Below are 16,523 nucleotides of genomic sequence, written 5' to 3' on the forward strand. Positions count from 1 at the left end.
AGTAACCGAATAAGAAGATGAAGGCGTCAGTTCGTTCATCTCGAAGACCGGGAAACATCGACATAGATCCGACCTGGATCCATTCCATGTTTCTTCAGACAACATATTATGACGTGTTTTAGTAGTTTAAGAGATGCAATTTCAAATCATTTTACAGTTGTATTCATGTCGCTGGTGTTTTTTACTTTGAAACTAAGTTGTAATTGATAACTTCCTAATTTTTTTTAAACCAAAAGAAAGAAACTCTTGACACTTTACTACATTTAACTACCTGACCAACCAATGGGCTGTATAAAGCTAGTTGTGTTATGCTGCTATGTTTTAAAAGATCTTGCTTGACTTTATAATAAACTTTTCTACCCTGGAATATATATATATTTTTTGATTGCTTTAATATCTTAATAGACAAAAACTTTAAAAGAAAATTTTTGGTACCAACTTAAAAATAATCATATGATATAGACATTTCTGGAAAGATAAAAGATAATTGAATTAAAGGTACCAACACAAAACGAAAGAATATTGAATATTGTAATTACATAGACCCCAATATTCAGTAACAAGAAAGAAAAATAATCACAAAGAAAATGCCTATTTGTGTCTTGTGCTAAGCGCGTAATCGGTTAATACAAGCATAGTGTCTAGGTGAGACAAAACAAACATACGGCCGGCTAGATTATATATTGTTCAACTATATAATAATAATAATAATAATAATATATATTAAAGTTTGATTAGACTTGTTAGTTAGCTAATGATCAAGTGAACTTTAGGGGCTTTTTTGGGTTGTGTATATAATATCGTAATATGTTAGTTTTAGAGGTACACATGGAATTAATCAAAAAATAACTCATTATAAAAATAGTAAAAGGGCTAGACTGGGGGTTTAATTCAAAACCTATATATGTTTACAATCACAAGACCTATAAGACGTGGACACAGAAGTTTTAATGGGTCAAATTAAGAAAATGAATATATGTTGTTTGAACTAACTCTCGGACCCAGATATTTGATATGGAATTCCAATTTTGACTTCGTATAATCTTATGAGTTACTATTTTAATCTGCTTTTACTTTTAATTAAAAAAGCATAATTTTGTAAGAACACCCATCCTTAATCGATCTTCACCAGGGAAACTTAACGATATACCTTGCTAGACAAGCAATTTGTGTTGTGTTTGGGTATGGGTTTTCCAGATCAAACTGAATAAATAGGGTCAACGCCTTTCAGTTTGATCACTGTAATTTTGTATAGAGTTTACTTTGTAAGCTTCAACGGAAAGACCAAAGTGAACCGCTAATATTCTAGCAATTTCATAAGAAATCACCATCAAACGTTCGTAGCAGTTGACTACGTTTTATATACTGAAACTTGAATAACATTGTATTAAAGAAAAAATGTAAGATTCTCGAGTATTTGGCCTTCTAACTGACATACGTGTACGTCTGAAATGGGATATATTCTTTTATTTATTGAGAGTATTTCATGCATTAAATGGGGTGAAAGAAACCGAAATCCCTTCTTTTAAGTTTCTTTCAGATGCACGGCTTACACATCGCTTTTGCTAATTCGAATTTTAGGGTGACATAAAATACGTAAGTCTTCATCTTCAGGTATTATATTCATAGTTAGCGCTTGAAAACAAGTAATTTTTTATTTATCAGTCAAAAACTTCTTTGACTTAGCAACATCTTTTATTATATATGTAATTTATTTAATTAATCAAGTGATTTTGTGAGGAAGCTAGTACATTGAACAATTTTTGAAATAATTAGAAACTTACTATTAGGATTGTAACAGTCCCAACAAAACAAAACATAACCATCCAACGATTATAGTAAAGTGACAATTTTGACCCTTTCAATATATAGTTATATAGATATTTAATAATCCTTCAATTAACACGCTTTGTGTCTATTATTTATTTCTAATTTACTTTGATTTTCTCTCCCATATATACACTAGTTCTTGTTTACTTCATGCTACATTCTTGTTCCTGCAACCCAACCCGGAAAAACCAAAGAAGTCTTGCTGGTCATTTGAGTCGTCTTGGTCAGAATTGAATGGCGGTAGGATCATCATCATCTGAGAGGTCATTGGAAGAAACACCAACGTGGGCGGTTGCATTGGTTTGTACCGTTTTCGTAATAATCTCAGTTATCATTGAACATGGGATTCATTCACTTGGCAAGGTAATGTTAGTAGTTTTACTACATTTGTTTCAATTCATATTAGACATAATACAGGAACACAACCCTCTCTCATTGCATGATGTATAAGGCCATTAAAAGTTATATTTGGAAGAACAGTCGAATAATAATTAAGATTTGAATGATTATTTTTGGCTTTTGGATTATTTTAACGAATTACTATCATAGATAATTATGTTTCTTTCTTTCCAACACTCCATGATGTAACAATTGACCAATAATATTTTTGATTAATAGTTTTATTTAAACCCTTTATTTTAATTACATGCATGCAGTTGTTCCATAAAAAACAAAAGAAAGCAATGCTTGAAGCCTTGGAGAAAATGAAATCAGGTAACTTTTAATTCAATCAAATAAATAGCCTAGCTAGCAGATAAAGACTTGTTAAAACTCAAAATACAAACATTTTTTGTATCCAAATGCTTTATAAAATAAAATTCGTTACATCTTTTTCTTTTTTTTTTTACTTTGAATTACTTTTTAACTATAAGTTATAACTTGAATAATTGTTTCTTTTGTACTTATGTTATAATATATATTATTATTGTTATTGCCAAATATTTAACATTGTTTCGATCATTGTCAAATATTTAAAATATATAGCCTCGATTTTTCACCCGATTATTATAATTTCATGAAGTAGACATGCAGCCATATATAATTACAAGTTCTAAAATATTAAAAAGTAATTTTTTAACTTTACTTTTATGACGAATATTAAATTAGATAGATGTTCATGGTTTCCAATTTTGTGTTTACATTTATCTGTTTAACCTAAACCGTTCTTGTCTACCTTAACTTTTGGTTTGAAATTAGGGGTTGTTTGGCGATCATTAAGAGGTTTGATTGATTAAAAGGTATCTACTAAATTATTCAGCATATCTCTTAAACTTAACAATTAAAAGACTCAATAAACCATTGAAATGTGTCATTTTTAGTGAACGAAGCATACTCTACCTCTAACCGATTCAGAGATTGTATCTTAACTGAATCATCAAGAGATTACCAAACAATCCCTTAATTGATTGGTCTCTAATGAACAATTAGACTAAATTTGAATTTTACATGAATTTCAAATTAAAGTAAGTTATAGAAAAAAAAAGGGTAGTAACAGTAATAGCTAGTATTAAAAAAATTATGACTTTATGCCAAGTTATAATACTTGTGATACTTAAATATATTAATCCTTGTGTGTTGTTGTGAATCAAGAGCTCATGCTATTAGGGTTTCTATCGTTGCTACTAACGGTGGGTACAAAATACGTTGCAAAAATATGTGTTCCTGAAAAGGTCGGTTACAAAATGCTTCCCTGTAAGGCGAAAGATTACAATGGCGATAACAAAAAGAAAGATGGCGGTGACAAAGGTGGTGGTGTTGGTGATGAGGATGGAGAACAACATCGAAAATTACTTTCTTTAGCGGAGGAAATGATATTCAGACGAGTGCTAGCGGGAGCAGGCAATGAGACCGGAAGTACTTGTCGTAAGGTATGCAAGATTTGTTGATGTTTTATATATAAAAATGTTATTTTAAGTATAAGACACACTTTATCATTTATTCTTTACATGTATATATATATATATAATACAAGGAGCATGCTAAATAATGAAAGAGCTAAACTAGTGGGATACAATTAAATACAAAATATATTTTAAGGCAAAACATATGGAGAGAATAACTCTAATGATTTGATTTGGCTTGATTTGCTCTATCTTGAGTAATTGAGTTGTTACATTCCTTGATATTATATATATTTGAATTAGATACAATTTATTATATATTGATATATTTGTCCAGGGAATGGTACCTATGATATCATCTTCGGCGGTTCACCAGCTTCATATATTCATTTTTATTCTTGCCGTTTTCCATGTCCTTTATAGTGTCGTTATCATCGGCCTCGGTCTCGCAAAAGTAACAACCTCATACTCTCTCTATATTATATATGCACTTGTATATTAGTATTAAGGGCATTTGTACACACCGTCTGACATCTAATCTCACACCGTTTTAAATGATTATTTAATGAAGTCGAATTACTGTTTTGTTCAAAATTTTCAAAGGTTGATTATTTATGATTACAAAGTTTGTCCAGGTACTAGCTTAACGACTGTTCAGACCAATAATTTTTAACGTTTGATCCCTCCATGGTCAAAACGGTCATTTAAGTGTTTTAACTTTTATGTACGGGTGTATATAATATGTAGAATTAGTAAAAGCTATCAACAAAAGTTCTAATATGTAAACATCTTTAAGAATCAGTCAAACTAATTTTCAATTCGAATTAAATAATTCTGCAATTCAAGCTGATAAATAAAAAAACATTATATATTTGACACTTTTTGTTTATTAATTTGGTTTAAATATATAAAGTTAGTCAAGTCAAATAGGTTTTATCTGAGCGTAATATATTAATTAAGATAGTTGGACTGAACAGATGAAGAAATGGAAGACTTGGGAAGCAGAAACTACTTCTTTAGAATACGAGTTCACAAATGGTAACTACTAACTAGCTATATGGAGTATTATTTATTTTTCAATTTCTCTATTTTTTTAATATGTCCAAAAACTTACATATTTGATTTTTTTTTGTTTTGCATTTAGATCCTGCAAGATTTCGATTTGCTCATCAAACCTCATTCGTTAAGCGTCACACTGGGCTTTCTACAAAGCCCGTAATTAGATGGGTGGTAAGCAGTCAACATATATCATTTTATTTATTTTAAATGTTGACAATTGATAAATTTAACAAAAGATGTCCTGTCTCTTTAAGAAATTAAAAGAAAAGTTTGAGTGTAATCTAATTAATAATTGTAACAAATTTAATATATGTAAATATTATATAACGTTACATTTATATACCAATGCAGGTAGCATTTTTCAGACAATTTTTCGGATCCATATCAAAGGTGGACTATCTGACAATTCGCAATGGATTTATAAATGTAAGTCTCAACTATCATCATCACTAGCTGATCGCCTCTATTTGTGTTTTTTTTATAAATATTTTAGAAACCGGTCGATTGAAGGAAAAATCGATCTATTCTTCGAAATTAATTAACTTCTCGAAATATTACAATTATCTTAATTTTTGAAATGAAAATGAAAAATGAGTATTAACATTGGCCCCTAGCTATCTAATGCATCTTGAATCGAATTGAAAGACAGAAACATTTTGCTCCAAGTAGCAAATTCGATTTCCATAAGTACATCAAGAGATCCATGGAAGATGACTTTAAGGCGGTCTTGGGTATAAGGTACCACCTATACATGATTAATTTCTTTGTCATTTTATTTTGATTGTAGATATATATTGTTGCTTGATTAAATCATATATATCTGTTTGATCTTGTTTAACAGTATCCCACTTTGGATGTTCTCAATCATCTTTCTGCTTCTAAATGTTCATGGTGTGTTAACTCTCTACCATCAACATATCTGCACAATAATTAATAATAGTATACGTACTTATATAAAATGTGCGTGAAAAATATATGCGTAGCTAGTATAACTAAAACTGATGCGTACAAATTATATAACAATGCAGGATGGCATGCTCTTACTTATCTCTCGTTTGTTCCTCTCGTGGTACAAAATCATTTTTGAACTATATTTATATAGCCTAACATTCGGTATAATTCGATGATCGATATAAAGTAACATAATGAATTGATATATGGTTTAGATTCTTTTGTTGGTGGGCACAAAACTTGAACTTGTGATCATGGAAATGGCTCAGCAAATTCAAGACAAGGCAGCAATTGTTAGGGGCGCACCCGTTGTAGAGCCAACCAACAAGTTCTTCTGGTTCAATAGCCCTCAGTTGGTCCTATTCTTAATTCATTTCACTTTGTTTCAGGTAACTAATTATTAATACTACAAACATTAGCTAATATATACGTACATCAACTACCTAGCTGTTTCATGAGAATAACATATTAAATTCCTGTAAAACTTACTATATATTTGGTTTTCTTACAAGCTGCAGCTAGCTAGCTTGTTACTTGTAAGTTACTTTAATAATTCTGTATTGATTAATTGCAGAATGCATTCCAAATGGCGTTTTTCTTGTGGACAGTGGTAAGTAGTTCCGCCCTATTTATAATGTTATACAGCATTTTGCCCAAAAGTTGAAATAAGACGGTGACCACTTTATCCTCTTTTATAAGTTTAACGATCGATGATCTATATATAACTCTTCATTAATTAATTAAATGAATTGGCTGTTTGTTTGCAGTATGAATTTGGGATAAACTCGTGTTACCACGAGAGCATGGTGGGAATTGGTGTTCGAGTTGGATTAGGGGTGCTTGTTCATATCATGTGTAGCTACATCACATTCCCTCTATATGCATTGGTTACACAAGTAAGTACAAATCAAAACAAATGCATCATATTTTAGATATATACTGATAATTAACTAACAAACATATATAATTCTAATGTTAATTAATTTGAAGATGGGAACACACATGAAAAGGTCCATATTTGAAGAGCAAACCTCTAAAGCTCTAAAGAAATGGCAAAAGGCTGCAAAAGAAAGGAAGAGGCTGCGAGAACTTGGCGGTGGCAAGGGAGTGGGAGATGTCTCAAATTCAGGCATAACGAGCCCTGAACGCACGCCAAGCCAAGGTACCTCGCCAGTTCATCTCCTCCATAGCCAAAGACACCGATCATCCACGGCAGAGAGCGAGATTGACATTCCTCCATCGCCAAGAGCGCATACTTCAGAGACGGAACTCTCTGATATGGAAGGTTCATATCATACTCAAGATCATCATCACAAGCATCATCTAGATAAGGATTTCTCCTTTTCAAAATCTTAGCTAGGGTTTTATTAGGCACAATATTACAACGAAACAACCTTTACATTTCTTGATTTTAACTTCCACCAATATACATTAATGATACAGCAAATGTGTTTTTACTTAAGTTGATCTGTATTTTCTTAATAATGTAAGATCCTTTGACTTCAGCCTTCAATGAAATCGCTTACTGTTATAGTTAACTTTAAAGCCATTATTTTTTATCATTTGATCTAGTGGAAACACAACATTCATTGGCTAATCGATCGGGTGATTAAATGATTAAATACTATGTTCAAGTTTAGTGATTTGTTGATCAACACACTGTGTCTGTTGATTGTATTCACCGGCTTTAGCTTTAGCTTTAGCTTTTGTTGATGTGTTCTTTTTAAGCATGTTTCTCATGTAACCGTTAGGATGTCGTATGGACCCAAAGCTCAAGGTTTTGACTTGCGTACGTTTAAGGAATCAAAGGCTTTGTTTGAATCCATCGGATGTTTAGATCAGTGGTTAAAATGTGTTTTAGACAAGTCTCGTGTCATGGTTGGAAAAGTTAACTTAATTTTTATAACTTAGTATTAATGAAATGGTAGAAATTATGGTTTGTCTACCTTACGTCTGCATGTGTTAAAATTTTAGATACCAATCGGTCGCTAATCGCTCGAGGACTTAGGCGGTGTGTGACAAAGGGTTACGACCCATAGACCATCAAGATGCTGCCACGAATCCTACCCAAAGGAACCACGTATTTATTGTACATTATCTAACTTGTATTGATGTTTGTATGATTTCTCATTTGGTCTTTATGTGAATCCAGTCACACCAAAATGACATGTATGTCTAAATCCATGTGGGAACAAACTTTGATTAAATGAAAAGAAAATGTATTCCATATGTGCAATTTATTTAATTTTTAACTAATAATAACAATAATAATAATAATAGTAATAATAATAATAATAAATGCACCCTTTTCACATGTGAACAATTTTTATTGGTATATGAAATTGTGTGTTCCGTCGTTAGTTGACCACTTAACCCCCATTCTATCACCTATATGCAGGCTATTAATTGTTATTGAAAAGAAAAACAAACATAAGAGAGAAAACATTGTGAGATGATTTTTAATTAGTGGTCATGGTTTAAATTGACAAACTAAATCCCCTATTAACACGCTCGTTAATTAGTTTTTCTTCATTCTGAACAAAAGTCGGTTCAAGTTTGTTACATTATTATTTTTTTCCATTTGGCCATGGAATTTGCTATCATGCTCTACATTAATTAATTTTGAAGAATAGTGGAAAAAAGCTTTTAATCAAAGAAGAAGAAATCATAATAAAGGAGCTAGGCAAGTGATGTTGAAACACCAAGGTTATTTATATTTAGGTTGATCGTAAATTAACAAGCTGGTAAATTAAATTAAAAATGGGTGCCGAAGGTGAAAGAGCGCTTGATCAAACCGCAACATGGTCTGTTGCGGTTGTTTGTGCAGTCATCGTTATAATATCCGTAGTTATGGAGCATAGTCTTCATAGCGTAGGACATGTACGATCTCTTTTTACATATTCTCATAATCGTCGTATGTTGTAATCATATACATTAATTTGTTGCTAACTAACGCATATATATATATATATATACGTTGTGTAATTAGTTTCTGAAAAAAAGACATAAACCCGGGCTATTGGAAGCACTGGATAAGATAAAAAACGGTATATCATCGGTCTACATTGTTTTTTTAGTAGTGTATATAAATGTATTAATTAATTAATTAGGCCTTGTTGCATGCATGCATGCAGAGCTTATGATTCTTGGGTTTATTTCATTGCTTTTGGTGTTTTGCCAAAACTACATTGCATCCATCTGTATTTCAAAGGAGCTTACAAAGGATTTCTTGCCATGCAAGAAAGAAAAATATGAAAATGAGGATGAGGAGGAGAAAGGTGGTGGTGACAGGAGATTATTGTGGTATGAACATAGAAGGTTAGCTGATGATCCACCAAAAGATTGTGGGGATGTACGTAAGATCCAATATTAATTATGCATCTGTATTTTAGTTTATTAATATAGATGGTTTAAAGCTATAATAATATGACAGGGATTTGAACAAATTATATCTGTTGCTGGATTGCACCAATTGCATATCTTTATATTCTTCTTGGCAGTGTTTCATGTCTTTTATAGTGCCCTTACAATGATTTGTGGAAGAGCAAAGGTGTTTTTTATTCAATTATATACTCTTGCATTTTCTTTTTCAACATTTTAATTTTTTTTATTAAATTATAAATCAAGCCATATATAAATATTGTGATAATTAATTTCATAAATTGATGCAGACCCGCATGTGGAAATTATGGGAAAAAGAAATTTTGGAGGATCATATACCTGGCAATGGTACTTAATTATTACTTAATATATATATATATATATATATGTTTTTTTTATTAATTCGTTTCTTTAATAATTTAATTTGATGATGCATGTAGATCCGTCAAAGTACCGGCTTACCAAGGACTTATCCTTCGTGAAACATCACACGGGTGCTTTTACCAGCACTCCAGCAATGTTCTACATTGTAAGCACTAGCTTTTTAATTTGTATACGATATTAATTAACCATGCAATTTTAATGATTAGTTATGATGATTATAAATAAAAATTAAAATTGGTTGATTTGTTTCAGGTATGCTTCTTTAAGCAGTTCTTTACATCTGTCCGTAAATCAGATTACTTGGCCATGCGCCATGCTTTTTTCTCTGTCAGTAACAATCCTACAATTAACCTTAATTAATTATCTTCATCTTTTATTTATTTATTTATTATTTATATATATATAAATAAATGTATAGGTTCATTTGTCTCCTGGGACTCACTTCAACTTTCAGAAGTACATAAAAAGGTCACTAGAAGATGACTTCAAAGTAATTGTAGGAATCAGGTACGTGATATATATCTAACTCCAACAATTCATAACAATTTTTATAGTGAATTGTTAACTCTTGTAGTTAATCACAAGTGATAATCGAACAAAAACGTTGTGGTGGTTGACGGAAACATGATCGTAAAATGAAGTTTTTTATCCACTATATATTTAATGATAGTTTTCTTGTGGGATCAAATGCAGTAGTTAGCATTGTTAGTTATGAATTATATATATAACTGTATGAATCTTCTTATTCACACTTATTTTCTTGTTTGTTATGACACTTTCAGCCCAATGCTATGGGCTACCGCGGTCCTTTTTCTTTTTGCAAACGTTGATGGTAAGACATCCATCTTTAATCAATACTTTTATTTACAACTCTTAATTAATTATATATATTAGTAAAATGTTACAACTTAATTGCATACATACATGTTTGTTTAGTAATATATAAATTGTTGGTAACTCTTGTAGGAGCTCGCGCTATGACTTATCTCTCGTTGTTTCCTGTAACTGTAAGCATCTTCTTTTTAACTAGTTTTTCTGTCTAAAATCGTCACACTTGCAAGGGTCCTAACCAAGGCCGGTACTAACTAACTAACTAATCATTCGATGGTTTTGGTAAATTGTTTAGATACTATTAGCAGTTGGAACAAAGCTTCAAGCTATTGTATCACAAATGGCTGTTGAAATTCAAGAACGACAATCTGTAGTACAAGGGATACCTGTTGTGGAACTCTCGGACAGACACTTTTGGTTTAACTCTCCCACCTTAATTCTATCTCTTATTCAACTCACTCTCTTTCAGAATGCATTTGAGATAACACACTTCTTTTGGATATGGGTAACATTTAATGCTACACACACTTAATTAAATCATCTTCATTATTCCCTAATTGTTAATCTCTAATTTTCTTACATGCAGTATGAGTTTGGACTCGATAGTTGCTTTTACGAAAATCCCCTTCTTCAATATGGCAGAGTTGTCATAGGGTACGCAAACTTCATTTTAAGTAAACTTTTAATATTTTTCAATCACTAGCGTAGCGTTTGCCAATTTGTCTTTTGATGCGGCCGATTTTAATCTTTGCGTGACAAATTTTCATATAACGGTAACAACATAAATATCTGCCACGCAAAGTCAAAATATGTTGCAACGGCGCAGTAGGGTGTGCCACGTGGAAGATTTTGTTTGACTGAACAACTTCTTAGCCAGAAAAAAAAAATATTTTTTACTTTTCGGTCAAGATGGTTATTTTCGCCAATTTAAATCTCTTTATTTGCAATATTCTTTCAATTTAGTTAACAATTATATTTATTTCATGTACAGAGTTCTAGTACAATGCTTATGTGCCTACAGTATACTCCCTCTCTACGCCCTTGTTACCCAAATGGGTTCAACAATGAAGAGGTCTATATTTGATGATCACACGTCAAAGACTTTGAAGAACTGGCATAGGCACGTGAAAAAGAAGGATAAAGACAAAGATAAAGATAAAGACAAAGACAAAGATAAAAAGAAGAGTTCATCTGAAGCACCAGTCAAGACTAGTGTTGACATACCTGACGATCATAAGACCTAGTTCGTACCTTAATTACCATGGAAAATTAAATCGTTAATTACTTTGCGTTATGTGTATACTTAATTAATTAATCTTTGCGAAACAAGTTCTATCTTATATAATTAATAAAGTTACATATTGTTTAAACGGGTTGTTTCGATCCCTCGATCTAGGAAAATATTGTCAACCATTTTTATTTTTACTCAATATATGTATAGATTTTTCTAGGTTTTATTAATAGACTTTTTATAGCGGAAAACGGTTCCATTTTTATTTATTTATTTTTTTTCAAAATTGAACACCTAAACAGGTATCAACTTAAAGTATATAGAACTTTGGTCCTTTACAGAACATTACCAACACTAAAACATTGTAGTGGTAGGTTGACTTTCTGTTTGCTTACTTTCTTGATTACTACTATTTCATGTCACCTAAACATAGGTATAAATTTGTATTAGTGTTATAGAGTACATGTTATTCAATTGTTAGGTAGATGCAATTTCACAGGTTGTTTGATATCTATATGTTTAACATTCTCTGTTAGTCAAACTTATGCAGTTACAGTCTTCTGATTCATTTTATCTTTCTGAGTATGGCACTTTGCTCCTTCATTTCACCAGCAACAAAATGTCATATCATACTTCGATTTGGCGCTTTGGTCCGGTCCGATTCTCTTTTCTATTAAATCTTTGGCTCGTTTGAGTAGAACACAGTCTAATATGTTTAATTTGCAGATTACATTGGGCGTGTAACGAGTGACAGATATAAACCAACAAAATCAGTGAATCTTAGAAAGATAACCATAATCATAGTAGACCAAGATACATTGTTAAGGTTAAATTCCTTTTCTTCTTTCTTTATTAACAACTTTTATAGAAAGGAGTTAACATTTGACATGGGTTAGTAAGCATCATCAAAAGTGAGTGCACGAGGTGTTTTGATACTTTGATTAAATTGCCAAAATGACAGAATTCACCAAATTGAGCAAGCGACCACCACCCGACAATTCATGGATGTTTGCTTCCATCCTTAGAATTTGGTATACTCGGGGTAAGCATTTTCATCATGGTTTGAACCATACTTTGATTCTAGTTATTATGTGCTTTAATTGGGTTTGTCTGCAGCAAGATTTTTGGGCTTTATGCAACACAAAAGCATCTCATCAGCACGAGAAAGGAAAACAACGAACGGGAAAGCTTGAGATGGATAAACTATGATAGTCCCAAGAACATTTTTTGTAATTAAATTTAATACATTTTTGTAAATTATGATTTTTATTTTATCATAAATTGGAGTGCGTGCATAATTGCATACAGATATGACTCATTTGAGTAGTATACTTTCGAGCTCGAGCAAAGACTTTGGCTGGTGAACCCAAGTTACCTAAGAGGATGTTTGGTTACAGATTATGGGAAAGAGAGGATATATATACTTAAATAAAACTTTCAACTATACCCGACAAAACAAGCAGAATGGATAACGGGTCAGGATGGTTCGGTCGAGACGGTTTGAGTCATAAGCAACACTGATTTGTAACTATTACAATCTGAAATTAGTCATTTCACCATAAAGTAAATGCATTTTAACTCCAACAAACAAAATAGGTTCTACAACCATAAAGGAAATGCATTTTTGACTCCAACAAACAATAACTCCAAAAAAACAGCTTTAGCGTTTACCCAAGTAACAAGTTTCATGAGATATCATAAGCAGAATATTGATCCATGTTTGAGCAAATAGAAGACTACTCTACTACACCTTCAAAAGAAAACATCACACACAATTAGTATCCAAACATCATATATTGCATTCATAAAACCACACAACAACTCACCTCTCAAGGCTCCACAGCATCCAAGTCGTCAAAGTTATCATTATTATTCGCGGTGTAGTCATCATCATATAGGTGATCATACGGATCATATTCTGACCAAGGTACATAATCAGAATCATATTCAGGATCATATAAAACATCACGAGCATATGGATGCCCTTTAAGATCATGCCAAGGAAATTTTACATTCTTAATCTGTTGTGAACATTGTTTCCCCAAGTCTCCACGCAGACCCCATATGCTCCGGCACCGACGCAGGTCAAGTGATTCAAGGTGACAGCAACGTGCCAGAATAAATTGCAACCCATGGTCTGTCATGCTGTTCCCAATGAGTTCCAGGTGAGTTAACTCAGGTAAGTGCCTCCCAACTGCCAATGCGTTATCATCCCGCATACTTAAAATGTAATCGATATCATCATCACTACCATACGATAAGTAAGCAGGTTTTTGGTTCAGTTTGAGTGTTTTCAACAAGGGGCAGTAGCGGGCAGCATCTTCAATATTGTGTTCCCAAACTTCTGTTTCAATGAACCTGAGTTCCTCCAGTAGTGGTAATTTCTCAAAAGCTTCACCCCATTTTTCATTAAAGATATGGCGGAACTTCACAAGTTCCAGACGTCTAAGCTGACTTGACCTGTTAATGAAAGCAAATCCAAATAATATACAAGAAATTCAATCGTTGAAAAAAGATACAAACGCAGATTGCATATAATTAATAATCAGTCGCGCATACCTGTCAGCAATATAGAGAAGAAGCTCATAATCACCATAGCGGACGGTTAAATCAAGCAGTTGACCTTGGCTTCTGTCTACAGCCTGCTTACACATCTCCTTGTATGCGGCCCTTCTGGCTCTTCCAACTGGATCCTCTAAACATGCTTCCATATAAACGACCCTCCACATGGCAGGGTCCTTGCAGATTTTACGCCAAGCGGTACACACTTTTTGGGCATTCTCAAGGCGGTCAACCACACCAAGTCTTTGGAGAATATTGATGGTTAAATCTGACGGAAGCTCGGACCAGTTCCTTGCTGGTTCTTCAATTTTTAACTTTGATTTTGATGCCATTGCCACTATAATGTTATGATCACTTTTTTTAAAATATGATCATGTAGAGCAATGGCTGTAAACAAACCGAACTAACACAAACAAGGCCCTGTTCATGTTCGTTTGTTAAGGAAAAAATGGAATCACGAATGGTTCACGAACACTTACCGAACGAGATTCAATGTTCGTGTGCGTTCATTAAGGAAATGAATGTGTTCACCACGAACACAAATAATATCGGCAGAGCCTAGAGATTGAGATCGGTGTATTCATCAATGTGAATAATAAAAGCCTGTAAACAGATCGAACGAACACGAACAAGGGCATGTTCGTGTTCGTTCGTTTAACTTAAAAGAACACGAACACTTAATCGGACAAATATTAATGTTCATGTTCGTTTATTTAAAAAACAAACATTTGTGTTCGTTTGTTTAAAATCTTAACAAACATAACAAAACAAAGATAAATGAACATACATGAACATATGTAGATGAACACAAACATAAACGTAAACACTTGACTGAACACAAATTAACAAACATAAAACTTATCTAGACAATATTTAATTATTTTCTACTAATACATAAACGAACATAAATGAACTAAAGGAGCATGTTCGTTTGTTTATTAAATAAACGAACTTCCTGCCGAACAGTTCACCAAACGTTCAGTTCGTTTACAGGCCTAGCAATGTCATAAGAAAACACGTCAAGCTAAAGTTCAAACCCCCTAACAATTAATTAATTCTACATGAAAATTAAAAACAAATGACAAATTGAAACCCTAGAACGAGAAATGAAACTTGGAAAAGATGCATCAAGTGAATAGGGAAATTGAACTCACATTACACTAGTACCGGAGAAGAAGAAGAGAAACATACGCTGGCGGTTACGAACAAGACATGATTTGTGTTTGCTTTGACTTTGAAATTGGTTTCATGGAGTGACTATTATATATTTATATATCAACAACCCTCATTAAATTATTTCAAAAGGAATATATATATATATATATATATATATATATATATATATATATATATATATATATATTTTGATAACAAAATCATTTTCTATTTTAAACAGAAAAAACGCAGAATGAATGTTTTGAACGTTACACTAATTTAACTTCATCATTTTTAGTAACTGACGAATTGAAAATTGTGAAAATTATTATTATGTCTAGAAGGTTTACATTTTTAAAATAATAATATTTAACGTATGATTGATTTTTATTACAATTGTTTGTTTAATCACGGTTGCGTTACACAAAACCGAGTGTGCGTGAAACGGAAACGGAATGCATATGATTTGTGTTATCAGGTGTAGGCTTATGGGGTGTGGTTGTCTCTAGTTTCGGCATGTCATGGTAAATATTTAAACCTTGGACATGTAATCCCTGCCTATTCAATTACTTTTTTGAAATAGGGTTCAACTGATGCACAGTGTATTGGTATGATGTGTTCAACCGATTAAAATGGTGCGTCTCATTTAAATTGAAACACTTGAATAATCATTGAACCTCTACCAGCATAAAACCTAAAAATTCATCAAACTCAAAACACTCCAGATTAAAAAAATTTAGAACCTAAGATCGAATTTTAAAAACATCCAACCCCACCATTGAACCTAGCCCGGAACCGGACCATACTTGGGTTTTTATACCCGAACCCGTACCCGACCCTACCCGTAGGATACGGATAGGGTATGCATTTCAGTACTAAAACCCATACCGAGAACCGGACCCGATCTGTACCCGGTAATACCCAAAAACCGGAACCGGTTCCATACCCAAAACCAGGTTTTTCCAATACCCGAAACCGGGTTTATCAAATACTTGATCTATACTCGAAAAGTACCTGAAAAGGACCCATAAATACCCCTAAAAAGTGCAACCCTTTCAAAAAAACTCAATCTATACCCGAAAAATACACAGAAAAAAACCCGAAAAACCCGAAAATAGGTTTTTTCATTATCCGAAAATAGAGTATTCAAATACCCGGTTTTAGAATACCTGGTTCTATACCTGACCCGAACCCGATGCATAGGGTATTGGTTTTAGAGACAATACCCGGACCCGAACCTGACCCTGTTATTACTAATACCCAATTTTCCAATACCCGGTCATACCCAAATCCAGTTC

At 32.6% G+C, this 16,523-nt stretch overlaps 2 protein-coding genes and 1 pseudogene across 2 annotated transcripts; 2 read left to right on the forward strand and 1 right to left on the reverse strand.

Moving 5' to 3' along the window:
* The first annotated feature begins 1,901 nt into the window (after positions 1 to 1,901).
* LOC143566138 (MLO protein homolog 1-like) lies at positions 1,902 to 7,480 on the forward strand. The gene is made up of 14 exons (XM_077052911.1): positions 1,902 to 2,193; positions 2,487 to 2,544; positions 3,421 to 3,698; positions 4,009 to 4,125; positions 4,649 to 4,709; positions 4,816 to 4,901; positions 5,082 to 5,156; positions 5,380 to 5,468; positions 5,572 to 5,621; positions 5,759 to 5,799; positions 5,897 to 6,070; positions 6,256 to 6,291; positions 6,449 to 6,577; positions 6,672 to 7,480. The coding sequence occupies exons 1-14, from the start codon at positions 2,065 to 2,067 to the stop codon at positions 7,035 to 7,037; spliced, it is 1,689 nt and encodes a 562-aa protein (XP_076909026.1). The 5' UTR covers positions 1,902 to 2,064; the 3' UTR covers positions 7,038 to 7,480.
* Positions 7,481 to 8,441: 961 nt separating this feature from the next.
* On the forward strand, positions 8,442 to 11,565 carry LOC143566139 (MLO-like protein 9). Its single transcript, XM_077052912.1, has 13 exons — positions 8,442 to 8,561; positions 8,671 to 8,728; positions 8,816 to 9,033; positions 9,115 to 9,231; positions 9,353 to 9,410; positions 9,503 to 9,591; positions 9,699 to 9,773; positions 9,865 to 9,953; positions 10,229 to 10,278; positions 10,413 to 10,453; positions 10,573 to 10,782; positions 10,864 to 10,931; positions 11,269 to 11,565. Exons 1-13 carry the CDS (start codon positions 8,442 to 8,444, stop codon positions 11,519 to 11,521), a joined length of 1,446 nt encoding a protein of 481 aa, XP_076909027.1. The 3' UTR covers positions 11,522 to 11,565.
* Positions 11,566 to 14,006: 2,441 nt separating this feature from the next.
* LOC143566136 (putative F-box/LRR-repeat protein 23 pseudogene) lies at positions 14,007 to 14,402 on the reverse strand (annotated as a pseudogene).
* Positions 14,403 to 16,523: the final 2,121 nt, after the last annotated feature.

This window comes from Bidens hawaiensis, unplaced genomic scaffold (assembly GCF_021521415.1).
Source record: "Bidens hawaiensis isolate Kalapana, Puna unplaced genomic scaffold, B.hawaiensis_p1.1 tig00022695_1, whole genome shotgun sequence".
In the NCBI taxonomy this organism is placed as follows: Eukaryota; Viridiplantae; Streptophyta; class Magnoliopsida; order Asterales; family Asteraceae; genus Bidens; species Bidens hawaiensis.

What these genes read in the sequence shown, in the direction of transcription:
- LOC143566138 (XM_077052911.1), top strand. Translation starts at nt 2,065, where the DNA reads ATGGCGGTAGGATCATCATCATCTGAGAGGTCATTGGAAGAAACACCA. An exon ending in TTCGCAATGGATTTATAAAT is followed by an intron (nt 5,157 to 5,379) that starts GTAAGTCTCAAC and finishes ATTGAAAGACAG; the next exon opens with AAACATTTTGCTCCAAGTAG. An exon ending in CGTTTTTCTTGTGGACAGTG is followed by an intron (nt 6,292 to 6,448) that starts GTAAGTAGTTCC and finishes GTTTGTTTGCAG; the next exon opens with TATGAATTTGGGATAAACTC.
- LOC143566139 (XM_077052912.1), top strand. Translation starts at nt 8,442, where the DNA reads ATGGGTGCCGAAGGTGAAAGAGCGCTTGATCAAACCGCAACATGGTCT. An exon ending in ACTGGATAAGATAAAAAACG is followed by an intron (nt 8,729 to 8,815) that starts GTATATCATCGG and finishes GCATGCATGCAG; the next exon opens with AGCTTATGATTCTTGGGTTT. An exon ending in TATGGCAGAGTTGTCATAGG is followed by an intron (nt 10,932 to 11,268) that starts GTACGCAAACTT and finishes TTTCATGTACAG; the next exon opens with AGTTCTAGTACAATGCTTAT.